The sequence below is a fragment of the Pangasianodon hypophthalmus genome, chromosome 2 (genome assembly GCF_027358585.1).
Source record: "Pangasianodon hypophthalmus isolate fPanHyp1 chromosome 2, fPanHyp1.pri, whole genome shotgun sequence".
In the NCBI taxonomy this organism is placed as follows: Eukaryota; Metazoa; Chordata; class Actinopteri; order Siluriformes; family Pangasiidae; genus Pangasianodon; species Pangasianodon hypophthalmus.
The window spans coordinates 21198221-21220233 of record NC_069711.1 but is presented as its reverse complement, the minus strand read 5'-3'; the positions used below and the strand labels follow the sequence as shown (position 1 = coordinate 21220233).

Below are 22013 nucleotides of genomic sequence, written 5' to 3'. Positions count from 1 at the left end.
GCATACCTGGGGAAGAGATGGCACTAGGATGCACTATGGGAAGAAGGCAAGCTGGCGGAGGCAGTGTGATGCTCTGGGCAATGTTCTGCTGGGAAACCTTGGGCTCTGGCATTCATGTGGTTGTTACTTTGATACGGACCACCTACCTAAACATTGTTGCAGACCAAGTACACCCCTTCCTGGTAACGGCATTCCCTAATGGCAGTGGCCTCTTTCAGCAGGATAATTTGCCCTGCCATACTGAAAAAAAATTGTTCAGAAATGTTTTGAGGAACATAACAAAGACTTCAAGGTGTTGACTTGGCCTCCAATTCCCCAGATCTCAATCCAGTCGAGCATCTGTGGGATGTGCTGGACAAACAAGTCTGATCCGTGGAGGCCCCACCTCACAACTTACAGTACTTTGTAGTTTGCTGCTAACATCTTGGTGCCAGATCCCACAGCACACCTTCAGAGATCTTGTGGAGTCCATGCCTCGACGGGTCAGGGCTGTTTTGGCGGCACAAGGGGACTTACACAATAATAGGCAGGTGGTTTTAATGTTATGGCTGATTGGTGTATATTTAAGACTGGAGCTCCATTAATAATTAATTACCATTAAGAGCACAAAAGTACAAAGTTAGAACATAGTGGTTAAATAGTACACTTTCTTTTACAGATTTTCCATTTTTTTGCAGTCCTATGTTCTCCATCCTGAATGTTGAGGCTCTGAATTAGTCTATTGTACATTAGTTAATTTAGTTGGACAAAGATTAGCTGTGCCATTGTAATACTTATCCATTAAGTCCCTAAATTATTTGTTTTTATTGAATTTTTCTCTTGGGCCTTTTGGCTGTGTTATCTAAGTGATGGAGAGCTCTTTATGCATGTTTTACTGCATTAGCCTATATTGTATCTGAGCACTGAATACTACTTTAGCTCCTAAACAGACCATTGAGTGCTTGTTGTGCTGTAGCCCTCCATTGTACTGACTTGCTAGAAATTATTAGGCAGTTCTTTCTGATGTGGTCACTTTTAGGTTCACCAAACCAGTTATTTTTGTCCTCATTTTGCACTAAAAGCTCTTATTAAAAGTCTCTATGAGTTTAACATTGAACATTGCCTTGCACAGGATGCATGGTCCAATGTCTCACCATTGGGCCTAGATGATTACACTGAGTCAGCCGTATGCCCACTGAGGATGCTTGTGTGTGTGTGCATGTGTGTGCGTGCATGCTTGTTTAGCTTTCCCCATAGCTTCCTCTCTGTTGATTGATTATGCAAACTAAAAAAAGAAATCTGTTTCGGATGATTTGAGCAGTTGTGGGTGTTTATAAAGATACAGTGTGACTTCATGTCTTCATACTGTAAGTAGAGGGAGTGCTTATCAAAGATCTCAGGGGTGAAACCTGCACACACAGACGCACAAACGGTGACTCACTTTAATTATGATAGAGTTTCTTTATTAACTACAAACTTGAGTAAAGCAGTGTGAGTTAAGCTATCTGGCTGGAAATAAAACAATTTTAACTCATTTAACTCATTGTGGATTCATATTTTCCGTTTGGGTGTGTCTTTGTGTCTCCTGCCTTAGGCCAATCACCAAACAACAACTTTTTGATGTGCTGCCCATAGAGAACAGTGTAGGACATAAATAAATAATTGTGGGATGACATTTTTTCAGCTCAGTAGTCTGGCATTTTGTATGTGAAATGAAACAATAACTATGATGTTAATATACAGAATTTCAGCTTTAGTTTGAGGGTATTTACTCCTGTATTAGTGGTTGTGTGACTATAGGTTTTTACTAGTCGACCAGTAAATCAAAAAAGGAGTTGAGTAGCCACTTTTCCCATAGTTAAAGCAGACAGCAGAGTTAATGTCACTCTTTGAAGCTATTTTATTAGTGCAGTTAAATGCTGATAAACAACAGTAAAGATTGTGTCAGACTATCCACACAGGATACAAATGACATTTCTAGTTTCAGTCATTTTAGGCTAAACAACCAAAATAAATAAATCAGGGCAATAAATGAACAAGTTCGTACATCTGTGTATAACACTATTCAAGGATGTACCAATTCTCACTGATGTGGACGACTTGCAGAACACATGACTCGGCAGAAATAGTTGATTCTGGAGCTGAGAGTGCGCAGCACAGAAGTTTATGTCCGTCAACAGAGCCCTCCTTGTAGCTCAATGACTGGCTCTCCTTGGATGCAAGATGCTCTGTCTTGAGCAGTGTCTAGGAGTTTTTTCCAGGAAGTCCGGGGGGGTTGAACTGCTATATTCAACTCTGAGTTCAATAGGGTCCAAAAACGAGCCTCTCAGCCTGTGCAACCCCTGATATATACTGGATAATCCATACAGGTGTATCTAAATTGGAGAAGCCATACAGGTTTATCTAAATTGAATAAGCCATACATACAAGATATACAGACAAGTTATAAAGGCAGAATAGGTTATTAGAGCAGAAAGAATACTATAGTGACACACCACTGCTGCCATGTAAAGTGGCAGGGTGGGTAGTGTGCAAAGCAAAGTTGAGTATGTAGTATGAAATGTTGAAATAGAGCAGTAATAGAATTAAAGTCCTAGTAGCAATGCAATGGTGATATACAGCTATTCCTACTAGAGAAGCTTATAATTGCTGGTGTTTGTCAGTGCGGTGGATTGTGAGATTTAAACTTTGTGTGTGTGGAGGCAGTTACAGAGGATGCAGTTCTAGTGGGATGGTCTGATTCATTAAGGTGATGGCCCTTGGGAAGAAGCTGCTTCACAGTGCATGAGTAGATATTTCTGTAGTGCCTTCTGGATGGCAGGAGAGCAAACAAATGATGGCAGGGCTAAGTGGGATTCCTGCACATGGCAGATATCGGGCTGCCGATAACCAGCTGCAGAGCCGTTTTATCTGGAGATGTGCAGCTAACGTACCAAACCAGAAAGCATTTGGTTGGATCTGAGTAATTAAAGGTGCATTAGATAGAATTTGAACTTTAGCTGTTACAAGATGAACTACAAAAACATTGGGGTTATCTGCTTACTCCTTGACCCCATCTCCTATCCATCCCTATGTACATGAAGCCCCATCTCCAGGAATCTGTGTTGGTCGGTGTGTTCACCACTGTTCTCCAGGAGCTAGCTAGCTACATTTCCATCATCTGATTGTGGTTATGACAGATCGTTGTACATGCAAAATACTGATGCAGTCATTGAACCAGCCTGTTTATCTGTTTAAAACACAAATCACTGCATATTACCCGTCCAGTCAACCCCTTCCCGTCAACCACTTCGCGGTCAGCAAGTTCACCATCTTGGAAAAGCAGCACCCAAATTTATACTTCTTTAAATTTGTTACAATTATTTTATCTTATTTTATTGGAGATTTAATTTAATAAAATAATATTTTTTCCCTATAGCAACATTACCTGGCAATGCTGGCCATTTAACACCATGTATGTATTACTGAGTAGGAAAGATCAAGGCTACAGCATGACTGACAGGAGACACTTTCGTCATTATGTGTTCAATATACGTACTTTAAATGCATTGTTTCAATTGTTATGTCTCATTGCTCATTGTTTTCCCCAGGTAGTTTAATTTTATATGAAATAACAATGAAGTAATTGTTATATGTAATAATTACTAGTGAACATTAAAATGCTTCTGTACAGTTCTGAAATCATCCTCCTGCTGCTGTTGCTGCTCAAATCATCAGTAAAAGATGATCAGCAGGTCACTTCCACTGGAGCCATAAATACTCACGGCAGCAAGCACACAGATGAGATGGTGTGCTTTAAATCATGAGCAGTTTCCACACTTTCCTCTTTCCATCAGGTCTTTTTTTTAAATCTCATCAGTAATCTCTATAAGACTTTGTCCCAGAAGCCTAACAAAATAAGTTCAGAAAACTGGGATTCATGTTAAAGATTTTAGTGAAAAGGTTAAGTAAATAATACAAAATCAGGCAACCAGAGCAAAAGGAGCAGTCCAGAGAACTGTGGAGCAAATTACAGCAGCATGAGTTCACGGCTCATAAACTTGGTCAGTGGCTGGGAGAATGACTGGGGTATGAAGAGAAGGATGGGGAGGAGTGACAAAAGACATGACATCTGCAGGCTCTTTATAGACCTTTTAGCTTTTTCACTTTTTGAGTGTAACATAGTTTGCTCATGGATTGCGTCATGCAGTAAACACTCATGATGATCTGTTCTACTCTTTATGGTCTTTTTACATGTCCTTCATGAACAAAAATATTCTTCTGCTCTGTGTATTGTACACCAGAGATAAAAGTGCCTCTTTCTTTATTGCTAAGAAATACAAACATTATAGAGTCCTGTGTTAAATGACCAGCTTTGCCAGATACTATTATTGTAGAGGAAAAAATAACACAATCTGCTACAGAAAAGTGTAAGGAAATTAAAGAAGAGTAAATCTGTGAACTTGACATCAAACAAGTAGATAAGAAACAACTAAAATCAATGCTTTAATTATTCATAGGACCCTGAAATGAGGATACTGAATGTAATTGCATGCATTTATAGTTAAATACAGCAAATAGCACAAGAGGGTTCTAATATGTAAATAAATCTAAATAAATGACAGTTTTATCTTTACATACATTGGGCCAATGATGCTGATGCATTTAGGTTTTCAAGTGATATTGCAGGATTGGTCTATATTGAGCTTCAATGAACATCTCATTCATCATTCCACCAAAAAAATGAAATCCATGGAAAAAATGCATGCTTGTTTTTTTAGTTCTTTAGTTCTGAGTATTTGTATTGCAGCATGTGAGCAGGATTATAGTGTGTTTGTCAAACATTTGTTAGGCTTAGTCACCATAGTAACCTGCATGGAAAGATTCAGTGCACTCGCTCAGTTGAAGATGGAGATTGAAGACGGAGGATCAGCTGCTGACAGAAAGCTTCTGAGACAAAACAATCAAAATATACCAGGAAAAACTAGGGCTTTGTGGATTGTCCACGTGCTTTAACTCAGCTTTAATTGCTCAACTCAGTTTGTTGCTTTTTTGTGAACCTATATCCTGTAGATGTTGGTTATGGTTGAGGTACTTGCTTTGCATATCCTCCAAACAAACCAATGGTAACAAACAGCAGCCATCAGATGCTCAGAAAACATGTTTGTTGATATGATGTGTGTAGCATCACAGATTATAAAACGGATGTCAGAATATCATAACTAGACACCGCTTTTTTTGAAGAGATGAGTCAATTACATACATAAAAAAGAAACCACAACAGGTTTGCTATTATAAATAATCAGTGATGGGGTGGCATGACGTGAAACATAGTGGGCCTTATTCCGAAGGTGATTATTATTACAAATATTTTATTCCTCTTATGCAATTTATACCTCACAACATTTTAAAAATTTAAATAAACAATATATCATACTTTTTATCCATTTCTATTCATTTATCCATATTACAATGTTGTGGAACTTCTGTGAAACAAGTTGGTTCCTGTTATCATTTGAGTTATAACAGCTGTAAACATTTGTTTCCTTACCAGCCTCTTTCTGTAGAAGTTAATATTCAAAACACAATTACTGAGAAACTACTGAGAAACCGCAAAGCTGAATCCCTCCATCCTGAAGATTTCACTCTTTTAGAAAACATAGTTACAAAGCTACTAAGTAAAGTTACACCTTTAGCTCTGACTGTTACAAATCACTGACACTGGAGACTCCTTCAAAAATGTTAAATAAGCATCTCGCTGTATAGTAAGTCTATATAGTAAAAATGTAAAAAAAAAAAAAAAAAGCGCTATATAGTAAAAATGTTACAGAAAAATACTCAACACCTTCTGACTACTCTGATGAGCATTCAACAGTGCTGTGGTATAAAAAAAAGTAAAGATCTGATGTTTAAAGTTGACAACTTTTCAAAAGAATAAGTTATGAATAAGATGAGTTGGAGTGTTGCGTTTACAGAAGAGAGAAAACTTTCCGGAAAATTCCCCGGAGTCCCTGCGAAAGGACTGTGGAGCTCTCTACACCACAAATACAGTACACTAGGTGTATGAAAAATGCTGTCACATTGTTTACTAACATGTTCTTCTGTATACCTGTTAAACTCTAATTTATTCTTTGCTCTGTTTTTTTTTCCAAACCTTAACAGTGAGCTACATCCCTGCTGAAGAGTTCACAAGGCCTGGAGCAGAAATAACAGTGTATAGTGTGTTGCACAACCACAGCTGGGCTGCCAGTAAGGCTGTGTGGATGCTGAATGGCCAGATGCTTCCAGAAAGCCAATACCGAATGATCAACGAAAGAGTCAGCGCAGTCACTATCAGGTCGAAAGAACCTGGCTTTGACACACTGATGTGCTGTTACCCGTGGGGAGAGAGATATAAGTGCAGCATTGCCTACACCAAGGTCTATGTAGAAGGTGAGACAAGTTGTGGCACAATCTCTGATTCTCTGACCTTGTCTCATTGACACAAAATGCATGGAAATATCATTTAGTTGAGTATTACTATACGTTCAATTAAAATTTGTGAAGGTCCTATTATGTAGAATGTCTTAGTTAGAAAGGTCCAGATAAGCAACTAACATGACTGAAAGACAGCAACATTTACCTTTTAATGCTTAACCATTAATGGTTAGTTTATGGTTAGTTTGACTGGTGCCAGAGACTGTGAACATGAGAATAAATGTATACTTCTTTTTCCATTGATCTTTAAACATTTTTTCATTGTCGACTTAAGATAAAAAAATACTTTGTCATATATTTGCTAATCATACCAGAGAGGGTATATAGAATGTAAAATCTGGGAAACCCCTCCCTCTTCTAAACTAATGTCTCTACCTCTGTAGCAAGTCTCTGGTACAATGAGTTGCCTTTAGTTACACTATTTGTTACACCAAAAGTATGTGTACACCTGACCATCACACTCATTTCTGCTTGTTGAACATCCCATTCCAGATTTAGTCCCCCTTCGCTGTTACAATAACCTCCACCTTTTTGGGAAGGCTTTCCACTAGATTTTTGGGCATGGCTTTAGGGATTTGTGTTCATTCAGCCACAAGAGCATTAGTGAGATCAGGTATTGATGTCAGGTGAGGAGGCCTGGGGTGCAATCGGCATTCCAGTTCATCCCAGAAGTGTTCAGTGGGGTTGAGGTCAGGGCTCTGTGCAGGCCACTCGAGTTCTTCCACTCCAACCTTGGCAAACCATGTCTTCATGGACCTGGCTTTGTGCACAGGGGCATTGTCATGCTGGAACAGTTTTGGGCCTTTTAGTTCCAATGAAGGGAAATTGTAATGCTACAGCATACAAAGACATCCTAGACAATTGTGTGTTTCCTACTTTGTAGCAACAGTTTAGGGTAGACAAACACATATAGGCCATACAGTGTACATAAATGCATGTGGTTGGATAAGAGGTCTGACTCACGCAACAATGCCACATCCCTTCAAGAGAGCATCAGCTTACTTCGTAATAATGAATAAATGTTATAGTAATTAATGTAGTTTTCCTATAGAGCAAAGAGAAATTATTGGTGCTTAACCTCTTAAACCCCCAGGATGCATTTGTTGTCTCCAGATGTACATTTATACAGACTTATACTCTTGTAGCTATACATCATTCCTTTCCATAGTTCCAGTGTATTTACTGAATAATCATAAAAACATCTTAAAGCTGAGAAATCCAAGGGGTTAATCAGCAAGATTTCCACCAGTGATAATAAATGTGCATAGTTGTAATATCAATCAATTTTTATGGCCAACTTATATATCAGTCAGTTCCCAATCATCTTTTATATGTAATGAAACTTCCTTATTTTATTACATTTAAGTCAGAGGGAACATGTGTTACTTTTATGGTGATAATTTGCAGTTATTTATAATGTCTTCATTTTCAGGATTCTTTGATGCAAATATAACCTGTCAAACTGATCAGCGTTTGAGAGTTGATTCAATGACCTGTAAATGGAATAAGAGTGCGTGGGCTGTGATACGCTTCCTGTACAGGTATGCAGATTCACACCCTTCTTTTCAGATCCTTACACTGATGTTAAATTAAGGCTTCTCTCAAAAGGACTGGCTGGAGCATCGATTGTGCTGATATGAAAAGCATACGGGTCCTACTGGCTAACTAGCTGGCATAGCTATCTAGATTAAATTAATTATTATTAACAATAAACCATTCATTCATTCATCTACAGTCTGGGTTGCAGTGGATCCAGAGCCAATCCCAAAACATCCTGGACGGGAGTCTACAGCAGGGCAACATACACACACATTCACACTTACTCGCAACTTAGAGTAGCCAGTCCACTTACAAGCATGTTTTTGGGAGGTGGATGAAATGAGAGAACCCAGAGGAAACAATGCAGACACAGGGATAACATGGGAAAGTCCACACAGACAGTAACCCATGCTCAAGATAGAACCAGGGACTCTGGAGCTGTGAGGCAGCAACGTTACCCACTGCACCACTGTGCTCCTCATTAATAATGGAGATTAGTTTTATTTTTCTTAATATTTAGACAAACTATGGCCTTATCTTTGGACAGAAAGGCAAGGAGAAGGCTTCTCTATGCAGATGCAGTTGGCATTCAATTATTTCCCACTCAATATATGGTAAAGCCCCTTATATTTGTTCACTAGCAAAACTAATGTTCCATCAGCACTCTGTCCTCCGTGTTTGTTCTTTTGTTCGCCCTCTGAGCTGTGAATTGTGTGATTGGTTCAGTGATAAAACAGTGCTTGATGTCACTCAGGAGTTGGAATGGAAACAAGCATTGGTAGCATTGAATATAAATATATATCTCATTATATATATGTCTTTATATATTTATAATATACAAACGACTACATTCTATGTAATGGCATGTACAGCATGTGCTGTTGTTAGCAAAAAGCATCTAGTGTCATGACAGCCTTATTGTGTTCTCTCTGTGTTTTGTAGAAGTTATATGAGAATGTGTGAGGAGATACCACATGAGGAAGGAACCATGACACAAACACATGAAGAAACCATTTCTGGGGTAGAGGAGTGCCCAGATGGAACTGGAGACTATCGCGAATGCACCCTGCGAGACCTAAGTCTGTTCTCTTGCTATAAGCTGTGGCTAGTTGTGGAGGGCAGTTATAACAAAGTGAGGTCACTTCCTGTCTTTGTCTCACCCATAGACTATGGTGAGTGTTTGAGGTTATTGTTACGATATTGTGTTACTTGTCCTGTTTCATATTAAGTGTAACAGAGTGATTTTGGGGGAATCGTGTTTTGTTATATCTTTCTATGATGAGGGGAAAGGCAGTAGTAATACACAGTCATACTTATGTTCTCCAGTGAAGCCGTCTCCACCCTCAGACCTGGAAGCAGTCACTTTACCCAACAAAACACTAAGCGTAAGCTGGAAGCGTCCTCACCTGCCTGCATATAATCTGCAGTATAAGCTACGCTATGTACCTATGCATGGGATGGCAGATTTACAGTGGAAGGTAAGGAAAGATTTCAACTGTACCATGATCATGTGACATGTGGTTAGAGACAGGACACAAGTATATACTCGGGGTGTGTTTATACTTATGGGCAATCGTAGCTGATCCATATCCATAGCTGGGGACAATAAACAGGTAGGCACCATCAAGGAAGAATAGTCCATAATCACAATTGATACCAGACATGAGTTAAAATACAAGAACAGAAAACAAGTCTCACAAAATGCAAGTAATACATGAAATTACTAAAAAAGACTTTGCAGTGAGAAATGGAAATAGTGTGGTATAAATATGCAAATGAAATAAGGGCTGAACACAGAACAGGTGCACACATTTTGGAAACAAACCAATGACAGGGGCAGAGATAAGGCTAAACCAAAGCAAAGACACATGGTCATAACATAAACAAAAGCTCAAAAACGCAAAACAAAATGACACGACCAGCATGCAGTGAGAGAGATCGACAGATCACAATATATTGGAGCTGGACCTGAGGTGGCATGTGGTAAAGCAGTTTGTGTTTACAAGAATTTATCTAGCTGCATAATTGAAATGCTTTGAGAGTGCAAGCCATTGATGCGGCCGCTTCCACTTGGTTCAAGTGGCTAAGAAATATGTTCAAGGCTATGTATGAATTAAAGTATGAGTTAACGAGTTAACTGTGAATGGCGTAAACATTGTGTCTGGGAATACACTTACTCTTATTAGTTCATCTTTACCCTATCCTTCACAGGTGTTTGGCCCTCTCTTTGAGTCATGGGCAACAATTCTGGTACAGGACCCATGCATACAGTACAAGGTTGAGGTGCGCTGCCGAAGACTTAACGGCTCAGGTTACTGGAGTGACTGGAGCAAGGCTCATGCATCCTTGGTTTATAGTATTAAAGGTGAACCTCTTATATAACATTATTTACTGCATTAGCTAACATTAACAATGCATATCATTTACTAAGTAACAAAGTAAGTTAACACCTGATAATTGACTAAAGTTTATTCAATCCATGACTAAAAATAGGTCCACAGAACATGACTTACTGAAATCTGGTCTCCAGGTTTAAATACTGGAACTTGCTTCAGCCTCAGTTCTGAATTTTGCCACTAAACAACAGCAGCCATGTTCATTAAGGTGTTGTCCATGTTGGCCTTTGGAGGCTTCATTTTACTCAGTGATGGTATGAACATTGGTTAATGCAGGTGTTGATTATTTGGCTCATTTGGTTTATTATTAAAATTAAAATTAATGTTACTTATGGTGTATTAATGTTAAATTTAATTGTTTAATGCAATATTAATGTGAAGAATTGCCAAATAACCTTAAAAAGGAAGAGTGATGTATCTGTTTGCAGTGATTATTATGATAAGTGTTTTCCAACACAGTCCATAGTCGAGCTGAATGATACTGAGGAAAAGTTCTCACCAGAGACATCTATAGATGGCCATTATTGCACCAAGAATATATTGTTATTGGTCTGTTTTTTATTCGGCGTAGTTAGACATTCATTTGCATTTATATTTATATTGATTCATTAGGTCAGCCACATTTATCCAAATTGACTTATACATGGACTGAGCCCTTAAATATGACTTTTTTGTGACTAAAATCCGTAATCCACAGGGCTCCTTAGATGGTCCACATTTTTGCTCTTTTTCAACACACCTGAACCACATAGTTAATGTACTTCATTTCTTGGGCCTTGTATGAGAGCAAAAAACCTGAGTGGCCCATGAGCTGTGTTGGAAAACACTGCTTTACATTGGAACCCTAACATGACTAGTATATTCAGGTTGATACTTCACACCATCAATACTTTGTGAGTGAAGGCAGTGCAGGTGATGGTGCTGGTTATTAATACACTCTGCTTGTTTGATTTCAGCACCAGAGATGGGGCCAGACTTCTGGCGAATTATACAAGAGACTCCTGCAAGTTACAATAATGTAACTCTGCTCTTTAAGGTAATACAAACTTAATTCATGGGTTTATGTATTCTGTATCAAATGTGGCTTCGTTAACAGTGAAAGGGAGTGAACTGTCCTTGGATAAAGTTTTATTTTTCCATTTTTCCATTTTATTCTTACTTTTTTAGTTATTTGAAGGGGTAAAGTCATGTTGGAAATTTGACCAATATGCATGAGGTTTAAAACATTCTGACAGTGAAGGCCATCAAAGCCATTTCAGAAGGAAAAAACAGGGGAAAATGACTGATGATGTCATTGTATCCATTGAGGGAGCACTTAACTGCCAAGAATCAAGGCTGTATTATGTGCCTGATCTATTTCCCGCATTTGTGACACGTAGCCAGTGGGTCAGCGATTTTATTATTACTATTAATGTAGTTTTATTTGTTTAGATTTTAATTTAGTCTATTAATCTATTAAATTGTGTAGTTCTTAGACGAAGTGACTATAGACTTATATAATCTGTCATGCTAATGTGTTTCTTATAGTAAGTTGTTTATTTCCTAATACAAAGCTCCGTTGCATAAAACAAGTATAAATAAGGTCAACTTGATTCCAACTAATAATAGTAATGTTAATATGATACACAATATTATGAATCTGGTGGATCATGTTTGCCTATTGTGCCTAGCCTTTAAGTAGATGGATCATATTTAAAAACTAAATGTGTGCTTTAATAATAAAGGGTTCTATGGAAACTCTTTAACAGTTTTAACACTTGTAAAATATAATTTCAGAGCAAGAGGAGAAGCTACTATAGACATTATGTGACAATATGTGACAGGTGACAAAATGTATTTTAAATATTTGGATATGTGCACCATATTTATAACCCTGCTCTCCTTACTGGAGAACCCACTCCATCCACTCTTCAGAATTCTCCATCTTTATTCCATGCCATCAATGAAGAACCTTGTTGCAACTAGGGATGCATCAGTGCAGATACTAGTCTATTACTATGCTTCTTTACTTGTACTTGCACCGATACTACTGTGATTCTGCACACGACTTACCTCAGAATTGGGAAGTCAGAGCTGGGACTTATGTTATTTCTTACCTGGCGTTTGAGCTACAGAAAGGGGAAAAAAAACCCACAGAAGCTCCATGTTTGTCTTTTGTTCACAACAAGCTAGCTAGCTAACTGTGATGAGTGATATAATTTTCTCCTCAACACAGTGAACTCTATAGTCAATATTATAAATTACTTTAGTTTATGTATAACATAACCCATTGCAAACCTACAGTATTCGATCCTTGCTAATTAATGTATCTAAATTGATGTACTTCATTGAATGTCAACTAGCTAATGTTATAAAGCTCAAGCCTAGTTACATGCGCGTATGCACATTTCTAGCCACTAGACTGTAAACTGTAAACTGGAGAACATAAACAGAGCTTAATAAAATGTTCCATGATGTCCCTGATTGAGTGATACTACGTAGGTTACTCATTCCAGTGTCAGTATTGGTATCAACAAGTACCAAAGAATGTGCTCATGCTCGGTCTGAAAATAAAAATGGTATCACTGCATCCATAGTACTGAGATAACGTAATTTAGTAGTTATTATGCAGTTCTATAAAAAATACATTTTTTTAGAATAATTAGAATAATAGTTTTACTCCTGATGTCTTGCAGCCACTTCCAGCAGAGGAACCAGCCAGCTGTGTGCAGGGACTTGTAGTGATGCACCAGACTTCAGGGGGCAACGTGTGGTCAGATGACATAGCCCCAAGCACTTTTTACACATTCCAGTGGAGAGAGGAAGTCCATAGCATCACTGTCATGTCTCGTAATTCTTTAGGCTCCTCAGCCAAGAATAGTAACATGACTCTGGTGCGTCAACCTAAACGTGAGTTAACGAACTCTTAATGTACCGGTTGTAACACTGCACACTGACACTGACTAGTGAACCTTAGAGAAGATTGCCTTCTGCAGGGCATGTCAGGATTTTTTTTAAAAAATCATGCAGTTGTGCTCTTGCTTATCATCATGTTCTGTTCTTCTATTTTAGCTCACCCATTACATATTTTTTTCCAGCTAATTGCTTTGATAAGAGCTGTTTGTTGTTTAGACACAGTGCCCAGTCTATTTGCTTATAGAACACGCTGCTGTTCCTGTAATGGGAAGGACAGCAGGCTTTTGTTACAGTTATTAGATGTATTTTTTTGTAAACATGTACTCCTGTTATCACGATGTTGACTTGTCTAATAGTTCAGCTCCAGTTGTACTTTTCCTTCTGATTAACAAAATAACATTATGTTTTACATTGTGTTTGTTATAAAATCTATTTAAATGCATGAAAAAATACAGCAAGTCATTACAGACTTCCATTTAATAGTGTAAATAAAAAATCCACACTGTACGATTTGCATATTAACCATTATTAATTAACATATAATCTTTAATGGCATCTTGTAATTTCATCAACATCTTTGCTAATTTTTCACTTTCACGTTGGTTAATGGTCCTACATTACCCACAGTGCTGTCCAACTACCCGCTGATAGTGGTGCTGCTGGGATTTATGTTGCGTTCATCATAATAACACCATAATAATGTCTTTTTCAACCTCGGCACATTTGACGTACGAAGTGGGGAAAAAACATGGAAAATATGAAAGCATATATTTTGTTTGCTCTGTCAGAGCTCGTAAAACTGATAAAAAGCTGCTTTAACCACACTTTTACAGTTCCAGGCCTGTGTAGCGATTGGTACTGTTGTACTATAGTGAACTTCAAACATTCAAACATTTTAGACTGAAATTGCAGCACAGCAGCAACAGCGGACAATAGCGAGTAGCTTAGCAACAAACTAGCCGGCTAGCATTAGTTATAATTCAAATGTTGATGATTACCTTCTCAAAACATAGATTAGTATGGTCAGTGTTACAGAATTAACCAAGTACTGTGTCTGTATATTAAGTGATCTAAAGCTAATAGTGCTATAAACTAATTTAAATGCGGAGAAGGGGAATGATACACTGTTCACACTGTGAGTAGCCATGTTGATTTGACATCACTCCGTAAACAGGGAAGGAACTCATAGTTGAGAAGATTACCCCAAGTTGACGAGTTGAAGTTTAGGGGCTGTTTTCGATGGCTTTTACTGGTTGTAGTCAAGGAATTACAAGGGGCAACTTCACCTTAATTGCAGCATTAGGCTTTACTTTATTTCTACATAAATAAAGTGATGCAGCAGCGCTTTAGTCTTTTAGTCTGCCCAGCTCTCTCACCTCTTTATGGCTCTTCATATATGACCTGTGCATACAAACAACGCATGACTACTGTCCAGGTTTTGAGTACATGGGTCTTTTGTTTCCTATCTTCAGGACAGTGTGTGCGTTGGTTCCATGTAGCAGCCAATGCATCGTGTGTGTTTCTGTCCTGGAGCCTGGTGGGTGAGCAGCCATTGCTCCTTTCCTTTGTCCTTGAGTGGCTGGAGCTGAGTGGTGATTCCAGCCAGGGCTGGACTTCAGCTGGAAGAGTAGAGTGGCTCAGAGTCGCCTCAAACACCAGGGATCTTCAGCTGTGCCGTAAGTTTGTAACTTTTACATTTGTGCTGAAATTTTAGTGGCAGAAATAACTTCCAATAAATGTGTTTTCTGTCTACTGATGCACTATGGTGGAGACTATGTCTTAGAGGCTCACACATTCTCTAAGGCATAGTGTTTATATTGGCTATTTCTTTGTCTTTGTGATGGTAATGAATTTTTAGAATGGGATTTAATTCGTTTTCTTTGGCATGCTATTGATTCTAGTCAAATATATGATGTTCCATTTGTATCCAGCATATACAGTACCCTGTGTGACCTGTTTTATTACGATTTACTAGCCATAACTGAGTTGTTTGTTCTTATTTGTTACAAATAAAGTAAATCAGTCAACTGTATGTAATTAGTATTATGTTGAAATGGATGTACACTTTAAAAGTACTGGGTTGAAATGGCTCAGGACTTGAAGCCAGGAAAAAACATTCTGTGGTAAGAAAGGCCCCTGGTGCCCTGCTCCGTCCACATCAGTGTTCATTTCTGACCACAAAAATAGAAAACTGACAAACTGCCTTACACCTAACAACAATTAATAATCTACTGGTATTATACCATTAAGCTACACCTGGATCTGCACCACTCCACCACACAGCTTGCACAAGTGCAGGAAGTGTCTGAATTTAGCTCCCTGAAATGAAAGGTCATTAAGAAACATCTGGGTGAGCTTTGATGTGAGAGGTCAGTGTAAATGAAAATAGGATGTTTTGGACATGTTTGTGTATATATCGTATTAACACATTGCATTTCACACAGGGCCTTTTTATGGCACAGAGGAGTTTAAACTGTACCCTGTGTTTGTGGATGGTGAAGGGGAGCCAGTGAGATGCACAGGTAACATACATCGCTAATTTATAGTTTTATTGTATCAGAAATATTCAGAGGTGCTACCTTTGATAACCAGAAAATTTTAACAAGCAGAGAGAGAAAAAAAAGCAGAATTTTACCACAAAAACTCTAGCGTATGTCCATAGATCAGATGGCTGTTTCTTCCAATATGTTTTTTCCAAGCAACAGTAAGAAAACATTGAGGCAATCATCTGGTGTTTGTGCTAATTAATAATTTTTTTTTTTTTTACCAATCAGAGATAACAATTTCGTTCACTTGGTTTTTATTGGCTCACAACAAAAATGCTTGTGAATTCACAGGTCATAGTAATCACTATTAGAAGCAAATGAGTGTCTTTCATGTCCCGTGTCCTTTCCACTTCAGTGAATTGGCTTTTCTGCCAGGTGAATTTTATTGATGCTGGGTTTGATCACTGCTTTAGCTGAAAAATAGAAAAGCATAGTTCATAGTAAGGGGTCAGAAATCATAAAAGTCCTTGGCTAAACTGCAGATGTTGGCACCTTTGAAAATTGTATCACAAAGTATTAGGTTAAACAGAACAATTGGACTTTCACTATTTTAATTATAGGGGACGTTTGAACATCCAAACACTTCTGCAGCTGATGAAGACAAAGTATGATAGATACCAACCAGATGTGCACTAGCTGAATGTAATATAATATAGATGGGTAACAATGCTCACACTGCGATGTGTATGTGTGACTTGGCAAACTTATTCTACACCACATCTGAGGTAAATCTCAGATCCTTTAATCCGTCTTAGAAATGTGCTGTTTTTTTGCAGCTGTGCGAAGTGACCCTGCAGCCTACATGCTTCTCATGATCATCGCCTTCCTCTTTGTCGTCCTGCTTGTCACTTTGATCATCTCACAAAACCAGTAAGTCATGGTCTACCTCTAAAAGATCTTGGCACTGGCAGGGAAAATTTTATCAGATGTAAATAAAATTGGACAGAATAAACAAAAAATGAGCAAAAAAAAAATTTCCTAAACATTAGGCAAAACAAGATTATCGCTTTAAAATACCGATTAAATAGCAAACGTTGTTGGTTGAGCATGGTATAATTGTTATTGATTCTGTCCACACTTGTATGCCGTCTGACCGAATGAAACATGACAGTGAAAGGACTGCAGAAATTCTTATGGTTCAATGACCATGAGGGCAGAGTAACAGCTGGAAGAGAGAGAGTTTTCTGGAGTACATAATGCACAGCATGGCAGCTCAGTGCTGTGTTCAAGGACACACTGGTTATAAAATCCACCTCTTCTTTGCAAATGCATTTGATTACTGGGTTCATTATCCCCATGGTTTAGATTGGTTTTTACTTTATAGGCACCTTTTAGGATAATTCTACTGTATGCATCATCTGTTCTTATGTTACAAATGACCTTCTTCCTGTTTACTTAGTAACATACAGCTCACTAATATGCACAGGCAGTGAGTATGGGTAGTAATGAAGAAAAGAAAGTCTGCTCCATTAAATAAATTTGGATGCGTTGCTCTGTTTATGCAGAGTGTGCTGTTGCTCATTCTTTTGTAAAATTGGTTAGAATCAACAGCTTTACATACATCTTGTCCGAGTTTTCATATATATTATAAAATTGCTAGTTTATTTTTTTATTCAGTTTTTTTTCTAGAGGTTGTTCTATTGGGACTATCTGTGTACTTTGCATTGATGTTAAGAGCAGGGAAAAACATATATGTACAGATGGGTTGAAAGGTACACAAAAAAAGCAGCTCTGTTATGTTGTGTGGGGCATTTATTTCTGGCAGAGGCACTTGTCCTTCTGAGTTCTTCTGACTGATCTCCATTACCTGGTGATGGAGCATTTTTGAGGGGAGTGGTCTCTTCCAGGATGATCCTGCCCCCATCCACAAGGCATTAGGGTTCACTGAATGGTTTGACGTGGATGAAAATGACATAAATTATATGCTATGGCCTTCATAGTCACCAGATCCCAGCCCATTTGAACACCTTTGGGATATTTTGGAGTGACGTGCTAGATAGCACTCTCTACCACCAACATCAAAACATTGCATCTTTTGGAAATAATGTTCATACCAACAGTACAGTTCAAGTTGTTTGCAAAATGTATATATGATCCCATTGATCCCTGCTGATTCCATTGATCCTATTGACGTAGTGGCTTTGTCACACTGTTTAAACATCCCTGCAGGTTGTAATAGTTTGGGTGTGTGGATGTGAACTGAAATCTTATTCTTTCTATATATTTTTTTCTATATCTTCAAATTCAAATTCCATTTTCTCTTTAGACTGAAGAAGCTCATGTGGAAGGATGTCCCAAATCCCAACAACTGCTCTTGGGCAAAGGGGAGAGATTTCAAAAAGGTCAGACTTGTATTGTTAATGAGAAATGTTCCTGCTGACAGGGGCATACAGTTGACATACAGTCACCGGCCAAATGAAAAGTGTGCCTCTGTTTTACAGTTTATCTACCCTAGGTTCATTAATTGAAGTGACACCCAGGTTGGTGGGTATCATTACCAACAGTGATGACTATTATTTAGAAATTGAAGAAACACAAACACATAGACACAACCAAAGAGTGCAAATACAGTTAGAGAAAACATAGGTTTTTGAAAAAAACACAACACAAGCAGGAGGAGATCTTAAATACAAGTTGAATAAAAGTGCAATTTATATCACATCCATGGTTATAATTGTGATTGCTTTACTATTAATATATTTATATATACCTTTTTGTTACTTATGATGATGAAGATGAGAATAAGAAAAACCCAACTTGCATCCTGAGGGTATGCACTTAACTGTACAGTATATCATAACTGGATATGTTAATGATATCATTACATTTAGCATACATTCTTCAATGTCAGTGGGGTTTAGATTACATACTCTGTAAATTATATGTCTAAATATTTGTTTAAAATCAAATAAAACAACATTAAAAGACACACCTCTGTGAACAGAAATGAATGAGAGAGCGAAAATAAAAGTATTGTCTAGCAGTAAAAAAACCTTTATTTAACATGGAATAATAAATGCTGAAGATTTGTTCGCTATCTCTTTGCAGTTGGATGGCAACCTATTCGGTCATCAGGAGGGCCTTACTGCTTGTCCACTTCTGCCGATGTCTGAAAATGCATGTGAGGTGGAGATTGTTGAGAAACTTTTTGTTCTGGAAGAAGACCAAGAAGACAAGGCACTCCTTCACCATTCAGTCGATACAGAAGGCCAAAGCACCAATCTGTCATCCATAGAAGGATCATTAGAACCTCTTTCTCTCGATACATCCACTGTAGCTGCAAGCCCTGAAACGTCAGGCCAGTCGTCTGTAACATACTCCACAGTCCTGGTGTTTGATCAGCCTGTCCTCCAGAGGAAGCAGCAGGAGAGTCTGAGCAGCTCCAGTGATGAAGGCAACTTCTCTGCCAATAACTCAGACATTTCTGGCTCCTTCCCTGGAGGCCTGTGTGAGCTGGAGATCCATTCCTCTTCTGATGGTGCCAATCCCCGAAACTCCTGCTCCTACAACTCAGTGGAGGAGTTTTCTGAAACGTCAGAACAAGAGGATGAAGCTTCAGAGAGCACACAAGTGTCCAAAGAACTCTACTACATGGGAATGAATGAAGAGGGAGAAGAAGATGAGCTGGAGGAGGAGTTTAAGGAGGAAGATGGAACAGAGGAGCAGATTCCAGATTCCAGTCCCGAGCTGGACTGCAAGAACTCGAAAGCCAGTGATTCAAACGTTCCTCTCTATCTGCCCCAATTCCGGACTGCAGCCAATAAACTCTTGAGAGAGACAGTGGGCGACAGCACCATCCAGCTGTGATCTGAAATATTGGCTCTACCTTCCGGAAACAGGCGACACTGTATGTTTTAAATTCTTTATAATTCCCTGCTTCTTCCATGATCTCATTCCTGACAAGGAACATCTGATCTGGGCATGATGAGTTGGACTAATACAGGATTTTAAACAGACAGGTTGGTATATCACTTTTCTGTGATTAGTTCATATTGCTTCTCTTGTACCTTAACAATAAGAGAAACTATGAAAGAAACCAGCCAAAGTTTCTTTGGCACTGTGCCTAGATGAAACGTTTCCTGTTATCAGAGCACAGTGTGACTGTGAATGTCAACCGACAGGTTAAATGTCATCCTGTTATTACTACAACTTGCTGCTTTACATCCTTCTCACGTGGGATGTGCCTTGTATGTTCAAGGGTGGAAATGAAGTTCTGAAGTACTGACTGATATGAAATGCTGTAAGAGGTAGTATATATCTGTGGCTGCATGGGAAAACCCTTCACTTTGACAAATTTTGACATTTTTTACTATATTCACGGTACTGTACAAAAGTCTTAGGCACCCTATTTTTTTTTAGTATAAATTTTGTTAAAGATTTTTATTTTATGACTTCTACATCATTGAGTCAGTACAAAAACATTTAGATTTCCAAACATTAGTTTTCTAGCACAAAATTAAATTGAACAGAAAAATGTTTGTATGTCAGTAAAGAAAGCAGCATATTATGTAAGAGACCACTTTTCAGACAAAAAAAACAGAATGAAGGCTGCTGAGTTTTGCGTGCAAAAATATGTGACCGTCAAAGCCCCCAGAAGAGCTGTTGCTGATTCTGTAAGATGCTCGGTAAAACCTACAGCTCATTTCCTTATAAAACTGCACACATTGTACCTGAGACTACTAATTTTGTTTTTGAAGCAAAGGGTCGTCACACCAAATATTGACTTTGTTTCTTGCATTACTGTTTACTGCTCTTTATAGTATTTTTCTTAATGTAGAAACATTTAATTTCATTATTTTTGAAGGCATCTTTGCTCTATAGAATTTCTTTGTATGTGCCTAAGACCTTTACACAGTACTGTAGTTCTGGAAACTACAGGCTTCCCTGAACTGAATTATTTTGCATGTATCTTAACAAGTTCTATCATTTTCAATGAATACTCCCAAAAGTGAAAAGGGAGAAAACTGCATTTAAAAACTCCATTCCAACTCCACTGGAAAAAAACTGCATACCTCTACATGGAAAAACCTACAACATAACAACATAACAAAACATAACAAAAAGTATATAGTGGACAATGAGGCACTGATTTATCAGCGTCATCCATCAGTCTCTGTCTCAGTACCTGAGGTAAGAGTCACTCATAGCATGTAAACACAAGCACAAGGTAAAAGTCACTCATGGCATTTAAAAGCATGTCTGCTGTCATCTGTACAGAGTGCTGAAGTGCTCTTCGCTGTTTTGATGATGATGATGTGGCGGCACCAGACCATCACAAACATTCTGAGAGCCAGTATCCGATTACAAAGTGAACTGATTAGGCTTATGTCTGTTATGCTATGGCACACTGCTATCCAACAATTTGATCAAATCTTGAGAAAAGCACACTTAGCTATCAAGGTTTTAGACATATTTAGGCAGACTGACTGACTGCGTTTAAAAAAAAAAAAAAAATGGCTTGTTATCCAACATGATCTTTGCAGGCTAAGGCCCAAGGCAAGGTTATAAAGTAAATAAAAACATCATTTTAGTGAAAAAAAAAAAAAATAAAATAATGTGTTTATGGTTTCTTAAAGTAGAGAGGTGAAAGTATATTACTGACCAAAACTTAATTTTGGTCCAAACCCAGTACTTTGTCATCTGACTGGTTTTCCCATCCCACCACACACATACAGTAGCAGGAAAAAGAAAGGATGTTAATTCCTCAGGCATCAAGAACACAAGACACCGTTGCGGTTTAGTGGAAGACAGTATTTAAGGTGCTTTTAAAAGCAAGTGCAATCAGTGCTGTTTAAAACTGTTCAAGATTTAAGCTGCATGGTTGAATCCAGTCAATCTGTAACAACGTGACAAATATTGTGTTATATTTCAATGATGTTTGATTGTGAATGTCTATTTTGTCATCTGTGTTTACGTTCTTCGAAATCTCAAGCATCAAATGTGAAATGTTCTGTCTATTTTCAGTGTCTGTTATTTTGTATCAAAACCAGTGTATGATGACCACTGAATGTTATTGACAGTGATGGAATTTATTAAATTGTTAATGTTTCTAAAGAATGTGTGTACAGTATATAAATATTTGATGTCTATTTTTCTGGTCTGAATAAACTTATTTATTGCAAGCACTGTCAGTTGTTGTCTTGATTCTATGTCCTTATTAAAAATATAAAAATATAAAAATAGGAACTCAGCTGGAGGTGTA

General features: G+C 38.1%; 1 protein-coding gene across 6 annotated transcripts in view; it reads left to right on the top strand.

The window, feature by feature from the left end:
- Positions 1-21936, top strand: part of lepr (leptin receptor) — a 51807-nt gene extending 29871 nt beyond the window's left edge. For all 6 annotated transcript variants that reach the window (XM_053231588.1, XM_053231581.1, XM_053231571.1 and 3 more), the window contains 12 exons: positions 6121-6390; positions 7868-7976; positions 8917-9146; positions 9301-9452; positions 10186-10339; positions 11327-11406; positions 13046-13259; positions 14738-14941; positions 15710-15787; positions 16588-16681; positions 18078-18153; positions 18860-21936. In XM_053231588.1, the coding sequence (XP_053087563.1) occupies positions 6121-6390; positions 7868-7976; positions 8917-9146; positions 9301-9452; positions 10186-10339; positions 11327-11406; positions 13046-13259; positions 14738-14941; positions 15710-15787; positions 16588-16681; positions 18078-18153; positions 18860-19618 (2420 nt within the window). In that variant the 3' untranslated portion in view covers positions 19619-21936. The remainder of the gene's footprint in view (positions 1-6120; positions 6391-7867; positions 7977-8916; positions 9147-9300; positions 9453-10185; positions 10340-11326; positions 11407-13045; positions 13260-14737; positions 14942-15709; positions 15788-16587; positions 16682-18077; positions 18154-18859) is intronic.
- Positions 21937-22013: the final 77 nt, after the last annotated feature.